Source organism: Sarcophilus harrisii, chromosome 1, assembly GCF_902635505.1.
Source record: "Sarcophilus harrisii chromosome 1, mSarHar1.11, whole genome shotgun sequence".
NCBI classification, from domain to species: Eukaryota; Metazoa; Chordata; class Mammalia; order Dasyuromorphia; family Dasyuridae; genus Sarcophilus; species Sarcophilus harrisii.
The window spans coordinates 468,694,937-468,721,372 of record NC_045426.1 but is presented as its reverse complement, the minus strand read 5'-3'; the positions used below and the strand labels follow the sequence as shown (position 1 = coordinate 468,721,372).

At 35.0% G+C, this 26,436-nt stretch overlaps 1 protein-coding gene across 1 annotated transcript in view; it reads left to right on the top strand.

The window, feature by feature from the left end:
• Positions 1–1,297: 1,297 nt before the first annotated feature.
• The window catches only part of RGS20 (regulator of G protein signaling 20), a 78,048-nt gene continuing 52,909 nt past the window's right edge, over positions 1,298–26,436 (top strand). The window contains exon 1 of the mRNA XM_031946401.1: positions 1,298–1,779. Within this exon, the coding sequence (XP_031802261.1) occupies positions 1,675–1,779 (105 nt within the window). The 5' untranslated portion in view covers positions 1,298–1,674. The remainder of the gene's footprint in view (positions 1,780–26,436) is intronic.

Below are 26,436 nucleotides of genomic sequence, written 5' to 3'. Positions count from 1 at the left end.
TGGGGAAACTAGAACTAACCATGGTCCCACTTCCTTAATAATACTTCTTGATGGATAGAAATGTCTCCAACATCTCTATTTCTCCATGGACAGATTGAAGGCTATTTTTCCTGGTGTATTTCCTATCTTTAGTTCCCCTCAAAAGCTGCCGGTCACCATTGCTATTTCCATGATTTGCTTTTAAAGTTTCTCCTCCTCCTCTTCCTTCTTTTCTCATCTTCTCTGTCTCCTTTCCCCACCCCTAGTTTCTCTGTCGTTCTGTCACCAGGGCTCCCGAGAAATGGGAGGAAATGACGTGATGTTATTCATATGTCAGGTCAGTTTACAGCTTCAGAGAAATATCTAGTCCTAGTCCGACACAAAACCCCCAAGCGATCGCAGCTACTGATTTCCAAGCGTTAACTCTCATCAATTAGAAGATGCCTCATTTCCTTTCCAACTCTGGTGCTGCTTCCTTTCCAGGATCAGTGCTGTTTCAGCAGGTGTGGGTAGGGAAAAGAGTTTTCCTTACAACTTCAGGACCACGGTGGTTTCTCCCAAACCAGGACTCTAATTTGTCTTTAATGTGGGTCTCTCAGATGATGAGAGAAGCCTTTTCTCAATGAGATCTATCTGGGGTCTGGTTTCTGAGGGTAGACACAAAAGGCAGGTAAGTGTTAGCCTTTCTTCCTGACCTTGGGTTGGGTTCAAAAGAAGAGTAGGCTCAGTTTCATTGTATAAGAAAAGAGATGGTAGTGATTAAGAGCAGGAGTGGGGGCGGCAGGACAGGGCAACGTGTTCCTGAACTGAAGAAGACGTAGGATGTAGCCCTTTGGGCAGAAGTGTGTCCTGGAATTTTTTTTATGTGTAGTTTTTTTAAAAATTCTAAACAGGCATAGCCTTCGTCCCGACTCTAGTCCAACCCACACTCCACATCTCAGTAGTTCACTTACCACACTTACAGTTCATAAGCATAGTTCCACATATTCTCTCATATACACATAGGCACATACACGTATTCAAAGAATGCTTTGTCCCACTCATCTACCCCATTCCTCTCTCACAGATGTGATTTTTCGAACTCCAGCTGTACATTGTCTATCTTTCGAGTAAACACTTCCAGTATTTCATAATACAAAGAGCAATGGGTGAAGCATGAGTGGGGGAGGAGAAAAAGAAAAACACAAGACAACTCTAAGCACCTCAGTTCTTTTTCCTTTAGCTTGTCAAATTACAGCTGTGCTCAGCTTCCGCGGGGAAAATGATGCTGCTGTCCAGGGACTGAGTGAGGAAGGGAGCTGTCCTTTCGGAAGAGATACTTTTATTCAGTCTCACAGATGTTCACGGTTCACTTCTCTTTTACTCCAATCTAACCCACGCCTCCTCCCTGTTTTATGCAGCCTAACGTTGCCGCTGACTCTGTATTTGCCTCCCGCTCCCCACCCCAGCAGCAGCAGCAGCAGAGGCTGAAGGCAGAGCCTGGGAAATCCAGATAGCTAGCTGGCAAGGAGTAGGATTAATTGCAGCGAGTACCTTTATTTTTGTTTGTAATCAGAAAGGGAAGGAGTGGAAAATAAGAGTAGAGAAGTGGGGGCAGAAGAAGAGAACGGAGTGAGTGGGGTAGTCAATGTAGTAAGAATCACTTTAATCAATATTATAATAATAATTAAAAAGAATAGAAAAGCTGGGGGACGCATGCGCATGGCTGGCGAGCCGCCGTCCCTGGGTGAGGAGCCCGCCGCTAACCGATCCGATCCAAACAAAGATTTCCATCTGTCTCCTGGTACTGATGGTGAATTTGTAAGTACCGATCGTCTCTCAGCTTGGCTTCTTCGCTCCGCCACCTCCAAACTCCTCATCTTCCTTACCTTCCCCTCCCTAAAGTTGCGGAACAAAGTGGACTATCTGCGGGGTGGGGAAGTTCTCAGAGCTGGGGTTGAGCGGAGGCGGGGCCTGGGGGGTCTCAGTTTAATTTTCTGCGCTGGGGACAAGAAGAAAGAAGCTTCTTGCCACTTTTCTTTATAGAATTCAGCTCCTTCCCCCCCACCCCCACTATAAAGGTTTTTTTTTTTCGCCTGGAAGAGATGTACGGCGTCGAGGTATTATTCTTTCCGTGCGTTACTTTCTTCCATTCATTTTTAAGTGCTCGGTTTTTGAGGTGTTTTTTTTTTTTTTTTGGTTAATGAGTTGAATGCTGGGGGATGGGGGATGGGTTACTAGATCGATTATTTGTGTGGGTCTAGCTAAAGATTGCATAATTAAACTGACTCTAGCCTAAGTGGATGAGTAGGAAGGAGGTGGGATGGTGAGGGAAACTAAATAGCTTTACATTTAAACTAAAAAATGTGTTTAAACAAACTAAAGGACATTCCAGGAGCCCAAATTCTCGAACTTGACTGTAAATAGGGGTGGGAGACTTTAGATGCAACTATTAGTAAGGAAGAGCAGAACAACTCCCCCCCCCCCCCCACTTCCCCCAGAATAAATTGTGTATCTTCTGGAGAAGATAATGGCCTGGAGCGGGGTTGGTGGAGGAGGCGGACAGGTCGAAAGTGAGGGAATAAGTTAGATCCCTCTGGTATCCTTCGAATACCAAGGAGGGCAGAAGTGAATTATTATATTTTCAGAGAGCTTTACTTAAGTTCTCTAAAGAGTGAAAAATCTAAGAACATCAATAAACTGAGCCCTCCCAGACTGGTAGAATTGGGGAGTTCCGGCAGTCCCTCCTTGAACAAACCTGTGAATTATTATCCTTCCACACCCTCAGCTGGAAGCTACAGAAGCTGGGAAAGAATTACGAGCGGAACTGGAGAAGTTTGTAACTGTAAGGTGTAGGAGTTGCGGGGAGATGACAGCTAATGTCTCGAGACCACTGGCATGAAGAGAAGGGGAATGGGAGCTCCCACTTCTAAGGAAGAAGTGGCTTCATTCTCCCCTGGGAAGAACCACCCCCCCCCCTTTTCTCCGTCAGAACCTTGTGAAACAGACTAGGGAGCCCTGAGGACACCAACCCTCAAGCTTTAAGATTGGGGATGGAGGTGATGGGGGAGGAAGGCAGACAACGAGTGGGCTTCCGGAATTCAGAAGAGAGAGGAGGCTGATCCAGAGACTTCCAGGAGGAAAGAATCTTCCGCCTAGAAACCAGAGACATGGGTGAAAGAGAGGGGGCGGCTCGCGTTCTAACATGAACCCTCTAGTTGAAAGACAGCGGGGAAGATTATGGAAAGGGGGTGGCGGGGGATGGTTGTTGAAAAGCAACCTAGATCTCCCAGCGAGAGAAAGTTGGCTAGGCGTGAGGCAACTAGTGCCACGAGAGTGGAGGAGATGGAGAAGTTGCTTACAGGAACAGATTTCTCTTTAGAAGAGTCGATAGGAAAACCCTTCTTTATTACTTTTCATACTCAGCAAAGGGCAGAGTCCAATACTCTTTCTTCCCCTCCAGAAGTCTCTTCGTGGTGCTTACTAATTGCCCCGATTGCTTCCAGGCACCATCAATTAACTGGACATCATGATTTCTTTTTTGGGCTCATATGCACATACACTTTCTCAGACTTCACTGATTTATGGTCATAGGATTGATATTAGTAGTTATAGCGGATCTTTGTTCCAAAACAGTTTATTTACCTTAGCATCCCTGGTGCTTGAAATGTCAAAAGTGGAGAGCTTCTTCCAAATTCACACCAGTACTTTCAGTTCAAAGCATTTGTATTCTATTATCCAAGTGTCCCGTTTTGATGCTGAATATGAGCTTTTTCAAAGGCTGAAGATTTTACAGGCTTGTGCACTTTTAACTGTGGACCACTAAGGTGGCAAATTGGATAGAATGCCAGACCTGGAGTGTATGGAGACTTAAGATCAACTCTTGCCTCAGACATTAGCTGTCTGACCCTGAATATGTCACTTAAACCCGTTTGCCTCAGTTTCTTCATCTGTAAAAATGAGCTGGAGGCAGATACTCCAGTATCTTTGCCAAAGAAAACCCAAAAAGGGATCAGGAGAAGTGAAAACTACTAAGAATTGTAAGGGACTTTGGAGGATATTGGGCTTCTATAAAGATGATGCCCAGAGAAGTTAAAGGATTTGATCAAGAACACACAACTATCAATTATTTGAGGCATACTTCAAATTCCCGATCTCCCTTACTCCAACCCCAGAATTTTACCCACTACAGCAAGGTTGCCTGCTATTCTTTAAAATCCTGGCAGTGTTGGTTGTGATAACATAGCTGATGGCTGTGACTATAAACTGAAAGTTACTAGAGTTATGAATGACAGTTTATGATTTTTAATAAATTTTTGTTCACATAGTAATTTATATCCCTGCACCTTTTTTAATTTATTGGCTGGCACAATGGGTTTGAAATCATGCTATTGAAATAAATCAATAACATGAAAATACTATTCTCTGAAATAGAGTTCTGCAATTTCCTCAGTGTAGGAGCATTCAGATGGTTATACAGAAAGAATGTATCAGAAACAGAACCTGAACCGTTTTCCTGATTCCTATACCCCTTTCAATACTTCTCTATCCAATATTTATGTTGAGAGATAGAGAGTATGAAGCATAGTCAATATATTAGTGAAATGTATTTTAAAGATGTTTCTTAACCTATTTAAATATAGTATTCAACCTTTTTTCTTCAAATCTACTTCTTATTTTATAATTCAAATAAAATGATTGGATGGGGTGAAACTTCTATCTTTCTAAAAGATGTATTTGTGCATTTATTATATCTGCCTCCTATTCCCTCATTGAACAGCTTTTATGAGAAATAAAACCCTCATAATAAATTGAATAGTCCAGCAAAATAAATTTCTTGTCCCAAAAATTTACTTCTCAGTCTTCATTTTAATATTGTCATTTCTTTGGTCTGAGGTGGGTGGTCAAGTTTCATCTTCAGTCCTTTGGACTCATGGTTTTCATTATATTAATTACAGTTCTAAAGTCTTTCAAAGTTATTTTCCTCTACAGTTTCATTGTCATTATATAAAAATTGTACTAATTCTGCTCCACTTCCTCTGTATTATTAGTTCACAGAAATTTTCCCAGTTTCCTCTGAAATTGTCCATTCATCATTTTCTAATGGTACAATAAATTCTATCACATTCATATAATAATTTGTTTAGCCATTTCCCAACTCTCAAAGTTTCCAGTTTGGGGCTAAAACAAAGAGAGCTGTTATAAATGTTTCACACACACACACACACACACACACACACACGCATGCTCTTTTCCTTTTTCTTAAATCTCTTTGGAATACAGCAATGGTAGTGGTATAGTCAGTCAACTAGCATTTATTAGGCACTTACTACTACATGCCAGGCATTGTGCCAAATGATGGGAATTCAGAAAGGAAAGGTTCTTAAGTTCACAATCTAATGGGGTGACAACATGCATACAACTACTTACAAATGATATATACAAGATAAATTGGAAATAGTTTCAGGGGGAAAAGACTAATATTAAGGAAAACTAATATTAATTAAAGAGACTAATATAAGGAAGACTCCTTGTAGAAGATGGGACTTTAGCTGAAATTTTAAGGGAACCAAGAAAGAAAAAGGAGGAGATGAGGAGGGAGAAAATTCTAAGGATAGAGACAGCCAGTGAAAATCCTTAGAACTGGAAGATGGAGTGTCTTATTTGAAGAATAGTGAAAAGGCCTGTGTTATTGCATTGCAGAGTACTGGGAATATAGGGTATAAGAAGACTAGAAAAGTAGGAGGGGGCCAAATAATGAAGGGTTTTAAAAAGCCAAATAGAGGATTTTACATTTGATCCTGGAGGCAATAGGAAGTTTTTGGAATTTATTGAATGAAGATAGGTATGGATAGGTGTAAATTTGACAGCTAGTAGAGAGTGAATAGGAGTGAGGAGACTGGAGGCATGGATCCCAATCAACAAACTACTCTGTGTTGAGGTTGTATCAATTTCATTGAAGACTAGTATATATACATACATGTACACACACACATACACAAAAGCTGTTTCTGGAAATACAAATGGCAGGTCTTGACAACAAAATGGATAAGGGAGGCAAGTGAGAATGAGGAATTGAGGATGAACCTAGGCTGTGAACTTGATGACTGGGAGAATGGGGATACCCCCAATAGAAATAGTGAAGTTAGGAAAAGGGGAAATTTGGGGGGAAGACTATAAGGCCAATTTGGGACATGTTGAGTTTAAGATGTTGACAGGACATACAGTACAAGATGTCTAATAAGTAGGTGGAGATATGAGATGGGAAATCAAAAGATAGGTCAAAGGGTATGCATAATTTAGTAGTTCCAAGGGCAAAGTTCCAAATTGCTTTCTGGAATGGCTTCATTATTTCACAGTTCTACCAAGAGAGCACTGTTGTGCCTGTTTTCCCATTGTGCTTCTAATATTTATAATTTTCCTCTTTTATCATTTTTGCAAATCTGATAGAATTGAACTACTTTAATATAATTTCTCTCATTTGTAGTGATTTAGAGAATTTTTTCACATGGTTGTTGATACTCTGGATTCCTTCTTTTGAAAACTGTTCATATCATCTGACAATTTAACTACTGCAGAATAATTTTTAGTATTATCAATTTGAAGGAATTTGAAAATTGAATATTTGAAATATATAGAAAATGATTGCATATTAAATTAAGCATAATGAAAATTTTCATATTTTTTCTAAAAATCTATAAAATTGTAGTAGATACCTGTAGGTACTATACTAAGCAATGTAAGATATTAAAAAATATAAGAACTAAAGTTTTTGGTCAAACATATTTGACAATAGTATTCCCTCAAAGATGAATTTATAAAAACTTCAAAAAATGGGAGGTTAAGTCTCCAACTACAGATTTTAATACATTATACAGTTTATTAATTATTATGTATTCCTGAATTATTTTCAGTCAATTTCAGGTTATTCTGAACAAACTGTCTTCTGAAATAAAGTAGTAATCTTAGAGAACAGGACGTGTTTCTTCCATTTCAATTTTTCATTCTAAATCATTTCATATAGAATGCATTTCTTCAGAATTAGAAATCTTATTTAGAGTGCTTTGAAGTTATGTCAAATTATATTAGTTTATCTTATTCATGTAACTTCCAGAAACAAATTGGTTAGTCTCTCCTTATATAGAAATATAGGAAGTCACCAATCTTTTCATCTGAAGAGAATCTGCTCAGTGTGCTTCCTCTAGGTGTTTTTACTTCACACTTTTATGGGTATCTGTGGTTATATCTATGGGTATCTAGGTATCTCTACAATTGTCAGTTGACAGGCAGTTAACAGACAGTTGTTTGTCTACTATTCATTGCTCTTCTCACATTTCTGACCCATGTCTTTTTATAATCATACATTTTTCCTTAGGGATATCCTTTATACCGTGTTTTTCAAATAGGTCATTGATTTAAAAAAAAAAAGTTATATATTGGTAATGTATACATATAAAATGTATTCTGATCCTTGACATATTACATATAAATTAACTTCATTTAGATACTGCTATAACTTATATTCCAGTACCTCAGACTCTAGATTTACCTAGACCAAGTTCAATCTGGTGGGAAGGGAGAAAGTTTCAAAATCTCTGGCTCATGCTCCTGAGTTCCTTAGAATTTAGATCATTTTGACCCTATATAGAAATTTACTTGAGAAAAATCAAACTGTCACTCAAGCCTAGGTCTCTAACAGATATAGGTAAAAGTCCCTCAGCTCTTACACAAACTCTCTCTCTCTCTCTCTCTCTCTCTCTCTCTCTCTCTCTCTCTCTCTCTCTCTCTCTCTTTCCTCCCCCGCCCCTGTTTCTGTCTCTGTGTGTGTGTGTGTCTTCTGTCTCTCCCTCTCTCTGTTTCTGACTCTGTGTGTGTGTGTGTCTCCCCCCCTCTCTCGTTCCCTCTCTCTCTCTTTTTCCCTCTCTCCTTCTCTTCCTCTTTCTCCCTCCCTTCCTCTCTCTTATTTAACCCCATCAAGGAGATGTCATCAGTCTTCTCTGTGGAGTTTCCATATAGAGTATAAGGAGGTCTTTAGGTTTGTAGATGCACTGTCTAGTTACTGTATTATATGTTTAATTTAAAGAAATTTTTTTTTTGCTCAATGGAGAGCATCAGCCCTGGAGTCAGGAGGACCTGAGTTCAAATCAGACATTTATTAGCTGTATGACTCTGGGCAAATCACTTAAGTCTGATCTAGGATGGGGGGGAAGAAAGAAAATTATAAACTAAAATGTCTTTGTATCCTTAGCACCTACCAAAGTGCCTGGTATTTAGTGGGTACTTGATGTTTTTGATTGACTGATTAGTTGGTTGGATGGTTTGCATTCATTCTCTAAAATATCCTTAATGTAAAAATCACATCTTAGAACTGGAAAGACTCTTAGAAATCATTTATTCAAACTCCTCTAATTTTAACACATTAGGAAACTGAGGCTAAGATAGGATAAGTCCTTGCACAATATCACAGAATAGAGAGGCAAGTTTGGAATTTTTATCTCTTATCTCCCACGCCAGGCCTATTTCTACATCATATTGAAGATTTATTTACAAGTCCCATATTTAAAGTAACTTGGAAAATTAATGGTATTATATAAGAACAAAATACAATCATTTGGTGTTTTTTAAAAAAAATAAAAATGATTACACAGATGCTTTTTTCCACCATGAAAAAAAAGACCACACTTTAAACCAATTTGGACTTCTGTATTACTTGGGCATTTGCTAAAAGTAAAGATTCAAAGACTTGCCTAAATTTAGAGCATATAGGGACAAATAAGGATTACAATATAAAGTTCATCACCCACAATCTCAACTATCCAATTTCTTACTTATTTTATACATGATGGAAGTCAATAATTAATCCCCTGAAGTCACAATAAGACATAGTAATTTCAAATTGAAATTCATTTTGATTCTTTCTTAAATTGTAGAATACAAACAAGCTCTTGTAGAAAGAAGTTTTGTAGCCACTTAGAAGGGGATATAATTATCCTGGACTTCTATGGGCTAGAGAAGGTGATAAGAACATAGTTCTATTATCTTACTCCCTCTTATCTAATGAAATGAATGAAAATATCATTTTCTACTGTGTCCACATAGAGAATGCCAACTTCTATGACAAGTTGGTCCAATAACAGACTTTAAAAAGTATCTCTAATGTGAATATTTTAAAAATAAAATTGCAGAATTTTTCAACTGAGTATCTGGCATTGCAAAGTTATTTAAGAAAGTGATATCTTCTAGGAAAAATATTTTCAAAGAATTCAAAGAAGCCAAGGTTATTTGTCCAGTGGATGAAATAACTATTACCCATCAATTTGAATTTCAAAGACATCTACCATATATCCTTGGATAGATTCAGAGACTAAATCAAGGAACATGGCTTACTATTTCGTTCCTCAGTGCAGCCCAGTAAATGAGGCTTTTAAAACATTATGGAAAAAGTCAGATCCCAATATGATCAGTGTGAATCATTGTCCAAAGGGGAATGTTGTGAATTGGTACCCAATGCACTAAGAAGTGAGTCATGATGTGAGCTAGTATTCAAACAAGTACAATGTCAATCAGCTCCTAACACAGTTTTGTATGAGTCAGAGCTTAACATTCAGTACAATATGAGTGTGAGTCATTGACTAATCTGGCACCATGCAAATCTGTACCCAGTAAGTTACATTATGCTGTTAAAGAGTATAGACAACACTATGTTGTGAGTCAGTTCATAGTACAGTTGAATGGGATTTTGGAGGCCATTCACAATAAAGTGGGATGTGACTGAATGCTCAATAAGATATAACTATGATTAGGAATGTATAGAACAGATACATTTATCTCCAATATACGTGATCATTTTATTAGTTATTTGTACAGATTAATTTTAAAATATAATTAATGTGAACATTTCTTCAAAAATAATATTTTTGCATGTAATCACCAAAGACAATTGAATATTTTTTGGATCTGAGATGCTTACTTTTTAATTAACAATTAATTTCACTTAAGATTTGAAAATACTTTTTCAATACCAGTTGTAATCACATATGGGGTTGCAACCCCATATGAGATTGTGTAACTGAATGTGGGGATTATGAAATTATGATTTATTATCAATAAATGTTTGATTTGCATGCCTATTTTATATATTTACATGCCTGGGATTGAAATAAAATTTCTTGAGCAAAAAGAGGTTATGAGTGAAAAAAGTTTAAGAAGTCCTCATATAGACTAGGAGTTCTTAGCCTTTTGTGTGTGTGTGTGTGTGTGTGTGTGTGTGTGTGTGTGGTGAACTCCTTTAGAAATTTGGTAAGCCTAGGAAATCCTTCTTGGAAGGATTTTAAGTACTTGGAGAAAATGCTAAGTTTCAGTTAGAGGTTAATGAAAATAAAGATAAAATTTTTTGCTCATCTAATGGGAGTCCCAACTTGCAATTGTAGGGTAAAAAATTCCAATTTAGACAAAAGTTTTGTTCAAAATTATAGTGAGTTTGAGGTGAATCCAACCTAAGCATCATCTCAACTGTGGAGGAAAAAATTATCCCTTCTTTCTTGCTCCTCTTTGTACTGTTGCCTCTTTCATCTGGACTTGTGACTGATTAAAATGAAAATTTACCCTCCTTGAAAATGCATTTTGAGATATTAAACAACCAAGAATGTGTATTATTTTCCTGCTATGAAGTCAATAAAACAAACATTTCTAAGAGGATGCAGTAGTGTTTACAAAGAAGTTTTGTCTTCATTACCTTTGTTATCCACTGTCAGGGTATACAAACTAATAGAACCATGCAGAACCAATCTATTCATTGATAGGATAGGAGGAACAAGTGTTTATCTCCTTATTTGTGTAAATCTATCTAAAGAGGCATTCAAGAAAATTCTTCCATAGCTTACCTTTGCTAATGGATCCTCAAGTTGGGCAAAATTAGGAAATCAATAGTTTTGAAGCTTAAGGCAAGATTCTTAGCTTGTACAAAAGTAGATGTGGTAATCTATGGAATGAAAAGAGTACTCTGAGTACTCTGCATGGTTTCCTCTTAATATACTTGTATATGGTTCTTTTCTTTGCTTATTCATGATATTTAGTTCCAGAACTGTGGACAGACATTTCTACCACAAGGACTACATGTCTTAGCAGAATTTGGATTTTTTGGAATATGACTTACATGATTAATTTAAACATAATTAATTGTGATTATGATATAAAATGTTTACATCTTGTTATCCCTAATACTTTTTTTTAAATTTACAAATGTTTCCTTTAACAAAATCATGTTTTAATCCTTATGAACAACTAGCTTTAACTCGTGAAGTTCTAGAAGATCATAAACATGGAGACAACTTTTCCTTTTGCTCTCAAGTTTAGGCTCTCCAAGATCATGTGCATAGTGCAATGCCTCCTGCAAGATTTGTGCCAGGAAAACATTTGCTGAGATATTAGTTCAGATTGAAAGCTTAAGTATAATCACCTTTTGGCAGCATTAGTTTGAACTAGATATTCTTGAAAAGAGAACTTCCCCCAACTTCTTTGACAAATGTGTAGCAATTTGTCAAGAGAAGGCAGTTATATAACATCCTATAATATGTCACATTTTCATAAGGGTTAAATTTACAATAAAAAAAAACTTGCTTTCAGCCTTTTAAAATTATTTATCTAGCCTTTCTTCAGTACCAACTACAAAATATATTAGAAATCTTTAACCAGATTATCTTAAATTTGTATTGAGGGGAAAGGTATGAGGAATATTCAGGGTTTGAGTGAATGACAATTTCTTAAAGACTAGATTAAAATAAAAAACTGGTATAGAACATACAAATATCATGAATATCAATAAAATTAGTTATTTGTCTACACAATTTATCAAATTATCAAAACCATAAACTTATTTTTAAAAATACCTTAAATATCTATTACTTGGAAAATACATTTATTTAGTGAATATCGTAACTGTCCTGAGAACTCCCAGAACTAGATGTGATTTTTTAGTTCATTTGCTAGAGGGCAAAAATAATCCTTCAATTTCAAATAAATTGAATTTAAGAGATATCTTGCTGCCCTTTCACATTGTACCAAATTCTAAAAAAATTGAGCTTCAACATTCAAGGAAACATTGATATACAATGAAAAGAGCACTGGCATTGAAGTCAGAAATCCTGTCTGTCCCTTACTACCTGTGTAACCTTGGCCAAATCAATTAAGTCTATGTGCCTCATATTATTCTGCTATGAAAAAATAAATAAATAAAATAAAGTGAATTGGACTAGATGACCTTTAGAATCCTTCTCAACCCTGCATGCATGATTCCATGCCTTACATTGGTGACTTTTTCCCCATTTCTATGGCTAACATGTCCAATGTCCATCACAGAATTACATCTTATTAAGTATCCAAAGTCTTACATACAGTTCAAGACTGTTAGGTGATACAGTAGATAGGGCACTGGGCCTAAAGTCAGGAAGACTACTCTGACTCTAGCTTCAGATTCTTATTAGCTGTATGATCCTGGAGAGCCACTTAAACCTATTTGACTCAGTTTCCTCATATGTAAAATGAATTGGAGAAGGAAATGACAAACTATTCCAGCAAAGTCAAGGAAATCCTAAATGGAGTCACCAAGAGTCAGATACAATTGAACAGCAAGAAATAAAAAAAAAAAAACAAAAAAACCCCAACAGTTTAAAATAAAGATCACCATGTTAAGTTCTCTGGTTTTCCATTTTTAGAATTGCGTATCTGGTATGTATAGCTTTTAATAACTACAGAAAAAAGGAATTAAAAAGGAAAACATCAAAAAAGGCCTCAGTTCCATCAAGCACTTTAATTACACTGGTGAAGGCCAAAACCATGAAGATTGTGGAGTCACAAATATACTTCAAATAACAACAGCAAAAACAGAAACCAGAAGGAGAAAATACAACACTAACCAGACCTGTGAAGATCTGCCCTGGGAGTACTAATGGCAGCTTGAGACATGTTAGAACACTCTGGGGTTTCCTATTAGCCTATTTTAATCAACAGCAGGCCTGCTGGAAAAAGGACTCCAGAGGCACTTGTTAATGAGAACAAGCAAATGCCAGTATTTCCCTAATCATGGTCAATACCCATATTAGCCTTGGAGATTGGGAAGGTTGTACATCATTTGGTAATTGTCCATAGCAAAGCTTCTTAAACTATGGGTCAGGACCCTATATGAGGTCATGTAACTAAATGTGGAAGCTATGAAATTATGATTTATTATCAGTAAATATTTGATATGTTTATCTATTTTATATACCCAGGGTTGTGTAAAAATTTCTCATGTAAAAACAGATCACAAATGGAAAAAGTTTAAGAAGTCCTGAACTATAGTAAAAATTGAGTATTGTCCCTACATGGGTTATTGTTTTGAGAAGATTTCTTAAGTGTTGTTTATCTGAAGGAGAAAGGCATCCAAAGCTAGAGTCAGAGTGAAATACTGAGCTTGAATCTCACCTCTGACGCTTACTAACTGCATAATCTCTGAGTTTCTGGAAACTCTAAAATTTACCATCTGATCCTGATAACCAATATAATCTTGGGTAAATTTAGCTTCAAAACAATTTAATTCCTTGGCTGTAAAATAAGGAGGTCAGTCTAAGTGTTTTCTGTGGTTCCTTCTCTAAATGGAGCTCTAAATCAATCAGCTTATAAATAAGATAGAGTGTGATAGATACAGTGTTGTAGAGGGAATTACTACTCTAAAGAAAACATAGATCTTTGACCTACTGATTAAGGTATTATAATACCTTATTTATTACAAGGGAGATAATTGTGAACCATAAATCCCAGTCCTTAATTTCCATCTAGGCTCCATCTAGATTTCCAATTTTCATTGGAAATCACTAAAAATTGGTAAACTACATGTCTATTTGAACATTTTCATCAGTGATAATTTTGTTTTGATATGGCAAACTGAATCACACATTGAATTTAAGAGCTGTTTTGATGCCCTTTTACATTATATCAAATTTCATTAAAAATCAGTCAGCTCTCCCTAAAGATTATATAAAATGAACAGCAAGTAAATATAAAATAGTAAACAATTGAATTAAAACAGTATCAGTGAATGAACAGTATCAAATTGTATCAATGAAACAGATAACATTGAAAACAAACAAAGAATAATTCTAAAGCTATGCATAATATGAATCCTTACATAATAGTATGGATCAGATTGTCTATTTACTAAGGAAATTTGAAATAAGAGATCAAAGTTGGGGAGATGCATGTATTTCTTTTCTTGGTTAAATGTTAGGGAAAGTTTCAAAAGGAAATTGAAACTTGAATTGGATTTTGAAGTATAGATTGACGCCAAAAAAAAAAAGAAGAAGAAGAAGAAGAAGAAAAAGAAGGGGAGCGATATTCAAGATAAAGATTGTAAGGAATGATGGAAAATTTTGGAGTCAGAAGATTTACATTCAAATCTCAGGTTGAACTTATATGAATGTATGATTTTAGCCAAATAACTTGCAGTCTAAAAAATGAAAATGGGGGGTAGGGGGGAGGAGAGAAGGGAACACAAATTTATTAAGCACTTACTATGTGATGGGCATTGTACCAACCATTTTAATACAGCTTATTTGATCCTATTGGCCCAATAAAGTCCCTTCTATTCCTATAATTCCACATATATATGCTGACTATCTTGGAAGGGTGAAAGGCATTAAATGTCAAGTTAAGTGCTTTGAACTTTATATGGCAGACAAGCAAAAGTAGTTATAAAAGAGAAGTTATAGAACAATCCAAGTCTAAAGAGTTTGGCTGAGTTTATAATCAAAGGGCCTGAGTTTGAAGCAAAAATATACTTATGGGCAATATGTAGTCTTGGGCAATTTCCTTTTCTGGGCCTCTCAGTCTCATCATCAGTAAGATGAAGGATTTGATGAAGATGATGGGATGATCTCTATGGCCATTCTGAATTTCATGATCTTGTATTGAAGTAAGCAAAAGTAGGAAAATAATATTACCAATATTGTTAATGAAAAGAATAATAGAAATAACAAGACTGAACATTGGGCAATAGTGATCAAGCGTATCCCTAGGAAAGAGCTGAGAAAATGAACTTCCCTCTCTTCCTTTTCAAGATAGGGGAGAATCACCATGATTATGGGCACCAGGAAGTTAGGGTAAATAACAGGGTTTCTGGAAGAATTGAAGAGTCACTACCTGAGACAAGTTAATGAGTCCAGAGTTAAGGAAGAGAGACAAAGAGGATGATGTAGAACTGAATAACTCTAAGTCAGAATAAAAGAAGCTGGATGGTTGACAGAAAAGCCAGTCCCTGTAAGAACAATTTAACAAGCAACAAGGAAGAGATGTTCTCAATTTTCCTTTGAGAGGCAGTGAGATGGTATGGCAACTAGCACTCTGAGTCTGGAATTAAGAAGAACTGAGTTCAAATTTGATCTCAAACAATTACTAGTTGGGTAAATCACTTAATCTCTACCTGCCTCATTTTTTTCACCTATAAAGAGGAATAATAGTACCTATCATCACAGTTTGTTTTGAGTACCAAAGGATGTAATATTTGTAAGGTGCTTAATACAATGCCTGGCTGGCACATAGTAGGGATCTTATAATACTTGTTTCTTTCCTTTTATGAGTTTGGGACTCAAACTTATCCTGTCATATTAAAGGAGCCACAATTTTGAATCTCAGAATCTTAACATCAAGTACTGTGTTCTATCATTATCATCTTGCTAGACTTCCCAAATTGGAGTAGAGGCTTTTTCTATGAAAATTCTGAGCTTATTGACACTTAAAATACATACATACATGTATATTGTGTATTTATCTATACATATATGTGTTTATATCTGTCATCCTTAGGAAATTAACCTGGAATAATTAGTCTCTTTTATATTAAGAAGTTTTATAGAGAAAGGAGTTCTGGGATGCTAAACCACCAAATTCAACCTCAGATAACTACTTTTCCTTCTTTGTTCTATTTTTATATTTTTTAAAAATGAATTATCTGAGCAAAACTCCCTGAGGAATCTTTGATGACCTGTGTGAGTGTTTATGTAATCATTCAACAAAGATTTATTGAGTTCCTGCTTTATATTCACTACTATGCCCCAGGAAACAACATCACACCTGCCATCAAAGAGTAAACAATATATCTGGGAAGATAAAACTTGAATAATTGAAACAACTCTAAACCATAGTTTCTTAATCTACAAAATGGGTATCATCATTTTCTTCATCAAATAATACTGGCACTGGGACATTATTATGGACAAAGTTGTTGTTTACAATTACAAAGGCATAATATTGGACAGAAATATTGGACAGAAAGATGGACAGGATTTAGAGTCAGGAATTCTCAATTGAAATCCTGCCTCCATCACTATGTGACTCTAAACAAATAATTTAACCTTTCTCAATCTCCATATTTTTCAGCTCTAAAATGTGGGTGTTAAATTTGTGATCCATAAAAATTTAAGAACAATATATTGCTAGATATCACCATACTAAATTTACATAATCTTCATACTACATAGAATGAAAAGTTTTCAAAATCTAGAGATACATGGAATGAAATCTAAAGATTTAACAGATAAAATCAAAATCACATTGGGACCAGAATGAAGTATCTTTCATCTCTGTTATCTTAATTCTTCTGCAGTTATTTCAAAGATGCTTTAAATGAGTCTAAAACAGATGACTTAACATTCTAAAACTTTTATTTATTTACAAAGAGCAGCCATTTTATTCAATGCATAGTAGTTAGTGGGACATTAAGCATAACACGACTACTATCAGGGTAACAATCCATCCCCAGATTGTCTCCAAACTTCATTTAAACAAAAAGAAAGAAATAGTAGTAGTAGCAGTAATAACAGTAATAGTAATAGTAGTAGTAGTAGTAGTAGTAGTAGTAGTAGTAGTAGTAGTAGTAGTAGTAATAGTAGTTAATGTGTATATAGTTCTTCAAAGTTTGCAATGCATCTTATATCCATTTTCACATTTGAATCTCATGATAACTCTGTGAGGTAGGTATTACCTATCTCACAGGGTTATTATAAAAAATGTTAAAAATCCTAATGCTTTATGTAAATTTAAATTATTACAATAACTGTAATATAAATGTGGATCATCCACTTTCATTAATAGCTCAAAGAACTACAAAGTATCATATAATTAATTAATTAATTTGATTCTATACCCTATAGAAATATTGGGGAAAGGTACCAAAGAGGAAAGTCACTTAGAAATGTGATGTTCATCTGCTGATTATTGGGCTTCTATCATATAATTTTCCTTTTCCCCATATTTGTATATTGTGATGAAACTGGGTAAGGTGACAAGTAGAAAAGATGTGATAAAGAATGATTAGGGAGGGGAAGCTAGGTGGTACATTGGATAGAGCACCAGCCCTAAAGTCTGGAGGACCTGAGTTCAAATCTGGTCTCAGACATGTAACACTTCTGGCTATGTGGCCCTGGGCAAGTCACTTAACCCCAATTGCCTCAGCCCCCCAAATATATATATATATATATATATATATATATATATATGATTAGGGAGACATCATGACATAATGCACAATCTAACCTTGTGGATGAGGAAGACTTCCAGTCAAGTTCTGTTTTGATACCTACTAGTAGTGCAACTATGCACAAGTCACTTGACCTCTTATTGCCTAAAGCAAATCTTTAATCACAGAAAAGTTGCTGAGCTTTACTGATGAAGGGATTTTACCCATTGGGAATTCTTGATACATGTGAAATTACAAGTCCAGATAATTTTTTTGAGAGTAGGTGTTAGATTTTGGTATATGGAAGAATCTAAGTTCAATGATACTCATAACAAATTATTAATAGAAATTTCTTATTCAGAGACTTAATATTGTGGTTTATTACAATTATTGAGGTTTTATTATAGAAAATTCTTTTGATTAATAAATAAAATAACTTCTCTAAAGCTGCCATATCATTCCAGGTATCTGTAAACATTTTATGGAAGAAGTCAGAGATTTATCAAATGTATCTACAATGCAAATAAAAAGGAGGGATTTATTCTCTCTTGGTAAGAAACCGTTTGGGAAGTAAATAGATACTATATGCAGTTTAACTGCTAATAATATTTACAAAAGAGGCCCTTGCTGGGATGGTTGAAGCTAGCATCTACAAAAAATAAATGTGAAAACCTAATTACAGACACTATGAGAAAATCTCAAATGAAAACCAAAGGACATAATTTAAAACTCCTTTTAGATTCTAACTTCTACTGTTATCACTCTTTTATTGATCTCCCCGCTCCATCTAACATCTCTGCCTGATGAAACTTTGGATCTCTATTAGGAGTATGCCTAATCATTCAAATCCTCACAGGCCTCTTCCTAGCAATACACTACACTTCAGGAGAGTATTTCCTTGGAGGCTGTATACTGAAATTAGCTAGGATTAATGAACAGAATGGGTTGTGGAAGAACTTCTATTTGAACAAAGTCTAAATTGAAGTAAAAATGAAAGGCTAGATCAGTTCTCATATTCCATATGACAAAATGATAAAATAGGATGAGAAATCCCTATATCATGCATTCCATAACAATGTATTACCTATAGATTTCACCATGGAGTGAAAAATTCTCAGTAAGAAAGAAATAAGAACAGAGCAGAGGAAAATGTATTCTATTGCCCAACAATAGAATCAAAAATTTTATTGGGGGGGAAAAGGGTAGATATACTCTCATGAACAGAATTATAAGGAAGAAAGTTATGTTTTACATATTTATGCACAGGATATTACTGTATAATAATTGAGGGGAATTATTACTAGGGGCTTGAAGTGATAACAACAATGAAAAGATACCTCTTAATTCTTCAGGATATCTTATGGCTCTGATGTAAAGATGTAGGTTGCCTGAACCTGACACAGCATATATAAATAAACATGTATAACATATATAATACATATATAAATGAAAAGAATAGCTTACATATAAACTCTAAGCTGAGATCACCTCTGCTGAAAATAGCAATGAATGAGGCAATAATGTTTTTCATAAGATAAAATAAATTAGGATGAGTTGACTTGTAAAACAATGGAGAGAATGATGGATTCAGAGTCATTGAACCTAAAAAGATTCAAATGGACTCAAATTGCATTTCTGCTGTTTACTACCTATAAGATACCATGAGACATCTAATCTTTCTCTCTTTCTGGTCCTCATTTTTATTAGCTGTAAAATGAGGAAGTTGGACTAGATAATCTCCAAAGTTCTTTGAGTTCTAAATTTTTGATAGCTAAATTTCTATATAAATACTATACTCTATATAAATATATAAATTCTATATAAATATTCTATATAAAATTATAACTGATGTCAGTATCCTTTCTGTTACTCATTTCCCATTTTTCATTGTCAATTTCTTTCTTAAACAACTCAAGATTGGATTTTTTAAATCACATTTCATGTATTTCATTATTATTCTCTTAAACTTTTTAAGAATTGTGATTCTTTGCTTGGATAAGTCAGGGGTCTTACTATTGACAGGTGATTAATAAATCATTCTTACAGTAATAGTCTTTTCTTTATGTTTCAATATAATCATTTTTATTTTTTGTGATGTTATCTGATGTTCATTACAGGATACCTACTAATTTTTTTCTCTAAAAAAGTGTTTCTGATGGAAAAAAACTGAGATTTCTGTCCTTTCTACATGTTTTGGCCTTTCTCACTCTTTCTACTTGAACCACAGTTTCTTCTCACACAACACCTCCTTCCTCTTTAATAAGTTCTCAGCCCCACTCTTCCCAAACCCAGTACTTTCAGCTCCTGTTCATGCTTAAACTGAAATGGATTTGGGACATTTCACCTCCTACTAGTTACTTGCTTAACATAGGTTGGACAGAGTGACATGGTCTACTATAGCAGCAATTATACTAATTATACAATTATACGATTAACAATTATACGATTATACTAAGATCTCAAGGGGGACAAGAGGGAAACCTGGAATCTTTTAATCACTTGCCAATATCAGCAGACTTTTCCCTATCCATGAATGTAAATGGCAGTCATTTCTGCTTTGGCCAGAAACTCTAAGGGTTTTCCCATCCCAGATTCATTCATTCATTTACTTGCTTATTTAGATTTTTTTTTTTTTTGTAATAAAAAAGTAGAGGAAAGAGGAGATTTTTTTTTTTTTGCTCCAATAGCTACTTAGCTTTAATCACTGAATAGGTATAGCCTCAGTCAAATTTAAACGTGTTGAAAACCTTAGTTCAAAAAAGCCAAGGTCTCCCATTACATCCAGAGCCATCTCCACTTCTCTTGAATTATATCTTGGCATTGGACTCAGATGGCTCTGGAGGGGAAAGTGAGCCAGGTAACCTGGACATTTCTCCCTCACTTCAACTCACTTGCATGTCATGACACCTCTTCCCTGATATCATGATCTTCTGAGAGCATGAAGGACAAACAACAACCCTATCCAGGAATACTTTATTTGAACTAATGTCCTGAATGTTAGCAAACTCTCAATCACCTCTTACTTTTTCTATCCTAGTGGTAATGCAGCTCTTCTCCAATCCCAGTTGTCTAATTCCTAACTCTCAATCCTGTGCTATCTACCTACAATGTCTCATTCTAGTTCTACCTGTCCCTTCCATTGTGCTCCAAAATTAACAAACATCCTCTTATTTTAGACTTCTTACTTTCCTTTTCCTTCTCCTTTTAGCACACAAATAAGACCTGGTACCTATAACAATGAATCCCTAGACATACTTTGCAATACTCATTGTACTTTCTCTTATAACCCCCAATCACTAGTTTGTAGAGAAGCCAAAATATTCTTTACTCCTATTGCTACTTCCAGACTCTTCCTCTATCAATATTTCTCAGAAACTTCTTTGAGATTCACACTATTCAAATTTATCCACTAATCAAAATTCTGACAGTTGTGATCTACCAATCAAAACTCTCCTTCCTTTCTCAGTGCCTGATTCAATTTCCCTTTCCAGCCCAACTCCTGCTTTCATGCTAAGGACTTCAATGTACATCTTAATGTTCCCTCAAAAACCATAACTTCTCGATTTTTCAATGTAATCAACATAATGCCTACTCATTTGCTCCACTTCAACTACATTTATTGTCATGCTCTTGATATTAATATCACCCTCTACTTCCATGTTCCAGAACACAAAATTCTTTTCATAATCTTATATCATAACACTTCTCTCTATTCCTTCCTCCTCTTAACCTTATACCTCTTCCTCATTAACCTTCCAATTTCATTATTGAACTGAACCCCTCCTCTTTCCCTTCCCATAATGTTCTCTCAATTGCTAAATCTTATACCTTTTTTTGGTCCTTATCCTTTTTTTTAACATCTGTAGCATTTGACATTCTCAAACATCTCCTCTTGAAAACTTTTTTCTCTGCTTTGTGATTTTATTCTCTATTCCTTTGCCTCCTATCTGATTACTTCCTTCTCAGTCTCATTGATAAGATCTTTATCTAGATCATGACCATTAACTATGGTTGTACCCTAAGGCTTTTAACAAGATTTTCTTCTCTTTCTTTCTATATTTTTCACCATGGGCTCAATTATAATCTCTATGTAGAAGATTATTAGATCAATATAGCCAGCTCTAATATATCTCTTGAGCTCCAGTAGCACATCTCCAAACTGTTTATTCATCATTTCAGATTCAATTAAAATTCAAGTTCAATAAACTTTTATTTAACACGTATCCTGTGATAAGCACTATGCATTACAAACTGGATATCCCATTAGTATCTCAAATTCAAAATAACATATTCAAAACAAAATTCATTTTCTTCCCCACCCCAAAATCACTTATCTGCCAAGCTTCTCTACTACCAAGGGTACTGCTATTCCTCCAGTCACCCTCATTCAAAATCTTGGTGTTATCCTCAAGTCTTGAGCTTCACTTCACATATTCAATTAGTTGTTAAAAATTATTATTTTGGGAGGCAGCTAGGTAGTGCAGTGGATAGAGCACCAGAACTGAAATCAAGAGAACCTGAGTTCAAATTTGACCTCAGACACTTAATACTTCCTAGCTGTGTGACTCTGGGCAAGTCACTTAACCCCAATTGCCTCAAAAAAAAAAAAATCTTTCTATAGCATTTCAAGATATGTCCCCTTCTCTCCATTCACATAGCCACCCACCCTAAATCAAGCCCACATCATTTCTTATGTGAATTATTATAATAGCATCCTAATTGGTTGCCTTGCTTCAAGTTTTTTTCCATTCCAATCCATTTTCCACTCAGATGCCAAGATGATTCTTCTAAAACATAGATCTGACTACATTATTCACATATTAAATAAATACTAGTGGTTCTCTATTACCTCTAGGATCAAATTGTTGTTTTTTAATTGTTTCAGACTGATCCACTCTCTATAACTCCTTTGGTGTTTTCTTGGCAAAAATACTGGAGTGGTTTGCCATTTCCTTCTCCAGCTCATTTTACAGATGAGGAAACTGAGGCAAATGGGATTACATGTCTGGGACTGGATTTGAATTTAGGAAGATGAGTCTTCCTGAATACAAAGCCCCGTGTACTATCCACTGTGCCACCCCTAGAAACTAGTATAGTGGGTGAAGAAAGGAAGTGTTATGACTTAGTATGGATTGTAATTATTCTAAATAAATGAAGGTCTAAATTTAGGTGTTTTTTCTTTAATTTTGAACTTTATAGAACTCTATTTCTCCACGTGGTGTAGTGTTCAGAGAACTGGACTTGGAATCAAGAAGATCTGAATTCAAATCCTGTGTTAGCTATTTACTAACTGTATGACCCTGGCAAGACATTTAACTTCTCACTAGTTTTATATTCTCATCTCTAAAATGGGGATAACAATAGCATTTACTTGATAGGCTTATTGTGGGGATCAAATGAAATGATATATGCAAAATACTTTTCAAACTTTAAAACCTATATACAAGTTAGCAGTTATTATTATAATTATTATTATCAGTAGTAGTAGTAGTAGTAGTAGCAATAGTAGTAGTAGTAGTTAAAAGTATGACAAAGATAATCTACCTGTTTCCTGGTGACAATTACCATACGATTAGTAGACCATCAGTGATACCTTCAGAAGCTATCCAGTTCCTAGCAACTAATCATATAATGTGTTTTTCTAAGCTAATCCTTATACAGAAAAGATTGCTGAACTGCTTACCTTTAAATAGAGTACCCCAGATTGTTGTAATATTTTAGTTAGTGCTTTTTCTCTCTTACTCATAGCCATCTCCTGTTCGCTGCTCTCATTTTTATTGCTGGCTAATTGAGTCTGTTTGTTTTATCAGTTGCCATTTCTAATTTCTGCAACTAAGTGTGCTAAATGCTACTTTCTTCCCTGTTGGACACAATTTTTTCTTTATTTCTTTCAACTTTTCCTGATGCTTCTCTGATTTTAATAGCTTAAGATCACAAAATTAAACAAACTAAAGAAGAAATCATCAAATCCAATCCTTACATCATATAAATAAAAAAAAAAAAAAAACCTGAAGCATAGAAAAAGTATGTTATTTGCTCAAGTTAATTAATACAATTTGGTGTCATGGCCAAAACACGACTCCATTGGGGCCTCTTGGTAACCATTATCTGCCAATAAATGGGCTCCTTTCCTTTAGCTGATGAACATTTAAAATTCCTTGTTCTAGAAACTTTACATTTCTGGCTTTTATCAGATCTCCTTGTCACTATACTCATAAATACTAAGTTATTTCTGTGCTTTGGCACTTCTGGGGGGTGGAGGGTTCCAGATTCAGAATACATAATAATGATAGGGAAGGGATATAATCATGATTTATCTTCTAATAAATATTAGAACAAAGCTGTAGAATATATCATAGATTTAGAGGCAAAAGGAATTTCAGAAGCCATCTGGTTCAGTGTCCTTATTTTACAAACAAGAACACAAAAAAATGCTAAGTGACATGCATTTGCTTAAACATTTTATTAATTTCCTTCCTTTCAAGAAATCCTTTTTCATCCATTTTAATTGCTTTCAATAGTCAGTATTTTAGCTTATAATACAAATTTAACAAGTTTAACTTGGTGAATTGTACAAAGCCCTATACTAAGGTTTATCTAAACTCTTAAGGCTGAATTTTGAAAAGACAATTAATTTGCTTTCTAAGAATTAGGATATAATCCCAAAATCTTTGAAATAATGTATAAAGTTAGCTTTATTCTTCATATTAATGCTGCCCTTTGGAAAACAAAGCTACCCATATTTCTTAGGTCAAGTTTGTGTTTTCTATTTTATTAATTATCTTTGATAGTGAAGATCATCAATAGAGAATGAGAAGACATAAAACATGACTTTTTTTCATTATTTATCAGTGGTCTCAAAGGCCACTTTAGTAGGAAGAACCTTTTAAATAAAATGTGTCCATGTTTTAGACTTTTTCACTTCATATCTCATAAATGTAGCTTTTTTTCCCTGGTAAGCATTTCACTCAGAAATGACAAAATCTCAGAATGTTAGTTAGAATAGAACTTCAAAATAAAAGAAGAAAAAAAAGATTTTACAAAGTTTCCTCTAGTATATTCCATAATTTCTTATTTACATTATCTCAGAATATATGAGCCATGTATAGAGAAATAGAAAAATAAAGTAGATCTAAGTTGTCCCTACCAGATTGTCACTGGAAAATATATGTTCATTTCAAGCTGAAGTTTTAGATTGACATTATTTCTATTCCTGGGAGACTATTCAAGCTGTAATTTTCAAAAATATTTCATTACCTGTCCATCAGTGGGAGAATGGCTAATAAGTTATGGTATATGGATGTTAGGGAATATTATTATAAGAAGTGATTAGCAAAATGATTTCAGAAAGGTCTGGAGAGACTTGCATGAAATGATGCTAAGTGAAGGAAGTAGAACCTAGAGAACATGATGCATAGCGACAACAAGAATATGCAGTGATCAATTCTGATTGACATGGCTCTTCAACAATGAGGTGATTCAGGTCAATTCCAATAGATCTTTGATGGAGAGAGTCATCTGTATCCAGAAAGAGGACTGTGGGAACTGAATTGTGAATAGTATTTTTACCTTTGTTGTTGTTGACTGCTTACTTTTTGCTTTCTTTCTCATTTTTTTCCCTTTTTGATCTGATTTTTCTTGTGCAGCATGATAATTATGGAAATATGTATAAAAAATTGCACATGTTTAACATATATTGGATTACTTGCTGTCTGGGGAAAGAGGTGGGGGAAAAGGAAGGAAAAATTGGAACACAAGGTTTTGCAAGGGTGAATGTCAAAAATTATATTTGTATATATTTTGAAAATAAAAAACTACTATTATTTTTAAAAGATAATATTTCATTATTCCTAAGTACATATGGGGGAGGGTCTATATTATAATCTTTTGAGCAACTAAAGCCACTGAAAAAGAAGTAGCTAAAAATATAAGAATCTGTTAAGGATTATTTCAGTATGCATTATGCAACTGAAGAACTTACAACTCCAATCAAGATAACTGTCCCCTCTACTGTTGGCAGATCTTTGCTTTATCCCTTGCCCATCATTATTCATACAAGAAGTACTAGAATTTTCTTTCATTAATGCCATCACTGGAAGGCTATACAGTCATTATTAAAATGACCCTTACTAAAAACAGAACTAAAATTTCTCCCAAGAATTCTGAAGAATGGTATTTATCTAAATATATAGGTTCTGATAAATATGTTAATGATTTAGACTTATTTCTTCCTACATCCCATATGATGCAGGAAATCTTTTCTTCTAAGATCCTAGTCCTGGCTACCTCTGATTTCTCTCCTCCTGCAGTAGGCTTTCCTGCTTATCTTTCCATTACAGGCCAGCACACACACACTACTGGAGCAGGTGAACAAATAAACTTGATTTGAATGGGAATCCATGGAAACAAACTTTATGTGCTATAGGTGAATGATTAATGTAGTCTCACACTATTCAGTCTGCTATAGATTTAAGATATGAAATAATCCCCTCCAAGTGCTCCCAGTGGTCTCTCCCCTTTTAATTCTCTAGTCTTGACCTATGATGATAAGGTCCCTCTGGATGAACCTCCATTTGGAGGTCTATCCTCCAGTATCAGGGTAAGATACTTTTGCCTCCTTTAAGTCTTTGAAGGCATAAAGTACCTTCCTGCTAGTTGTCTTGGGGTCTTCCTTTGGAGTTTCTAACTTAGACCACTGTCCCAAAAGGAACTACTCTCACCAACTGAGTTTTTTCCCTTTTTTTCTCTTTGCCTTCTGTTGCCAGCTTCTCTGTTGCTCTACTTCCTACTTCTTTGTTATGTCTCAAGGTTTGTTGATTTGGTTGCTTCAACCAAATATTTATTCAGTGCCCTGCCTACTATGTATAGAGCAGCCTGCAAAACATAGGAAAGGATATAAAAAGATAAATAATGCATACTCTCTTCCCACTATTCCATGACTGCACTGCTCTGTGGCTTAGAATTCTAATTACACCCGAATTTCTTCTTCA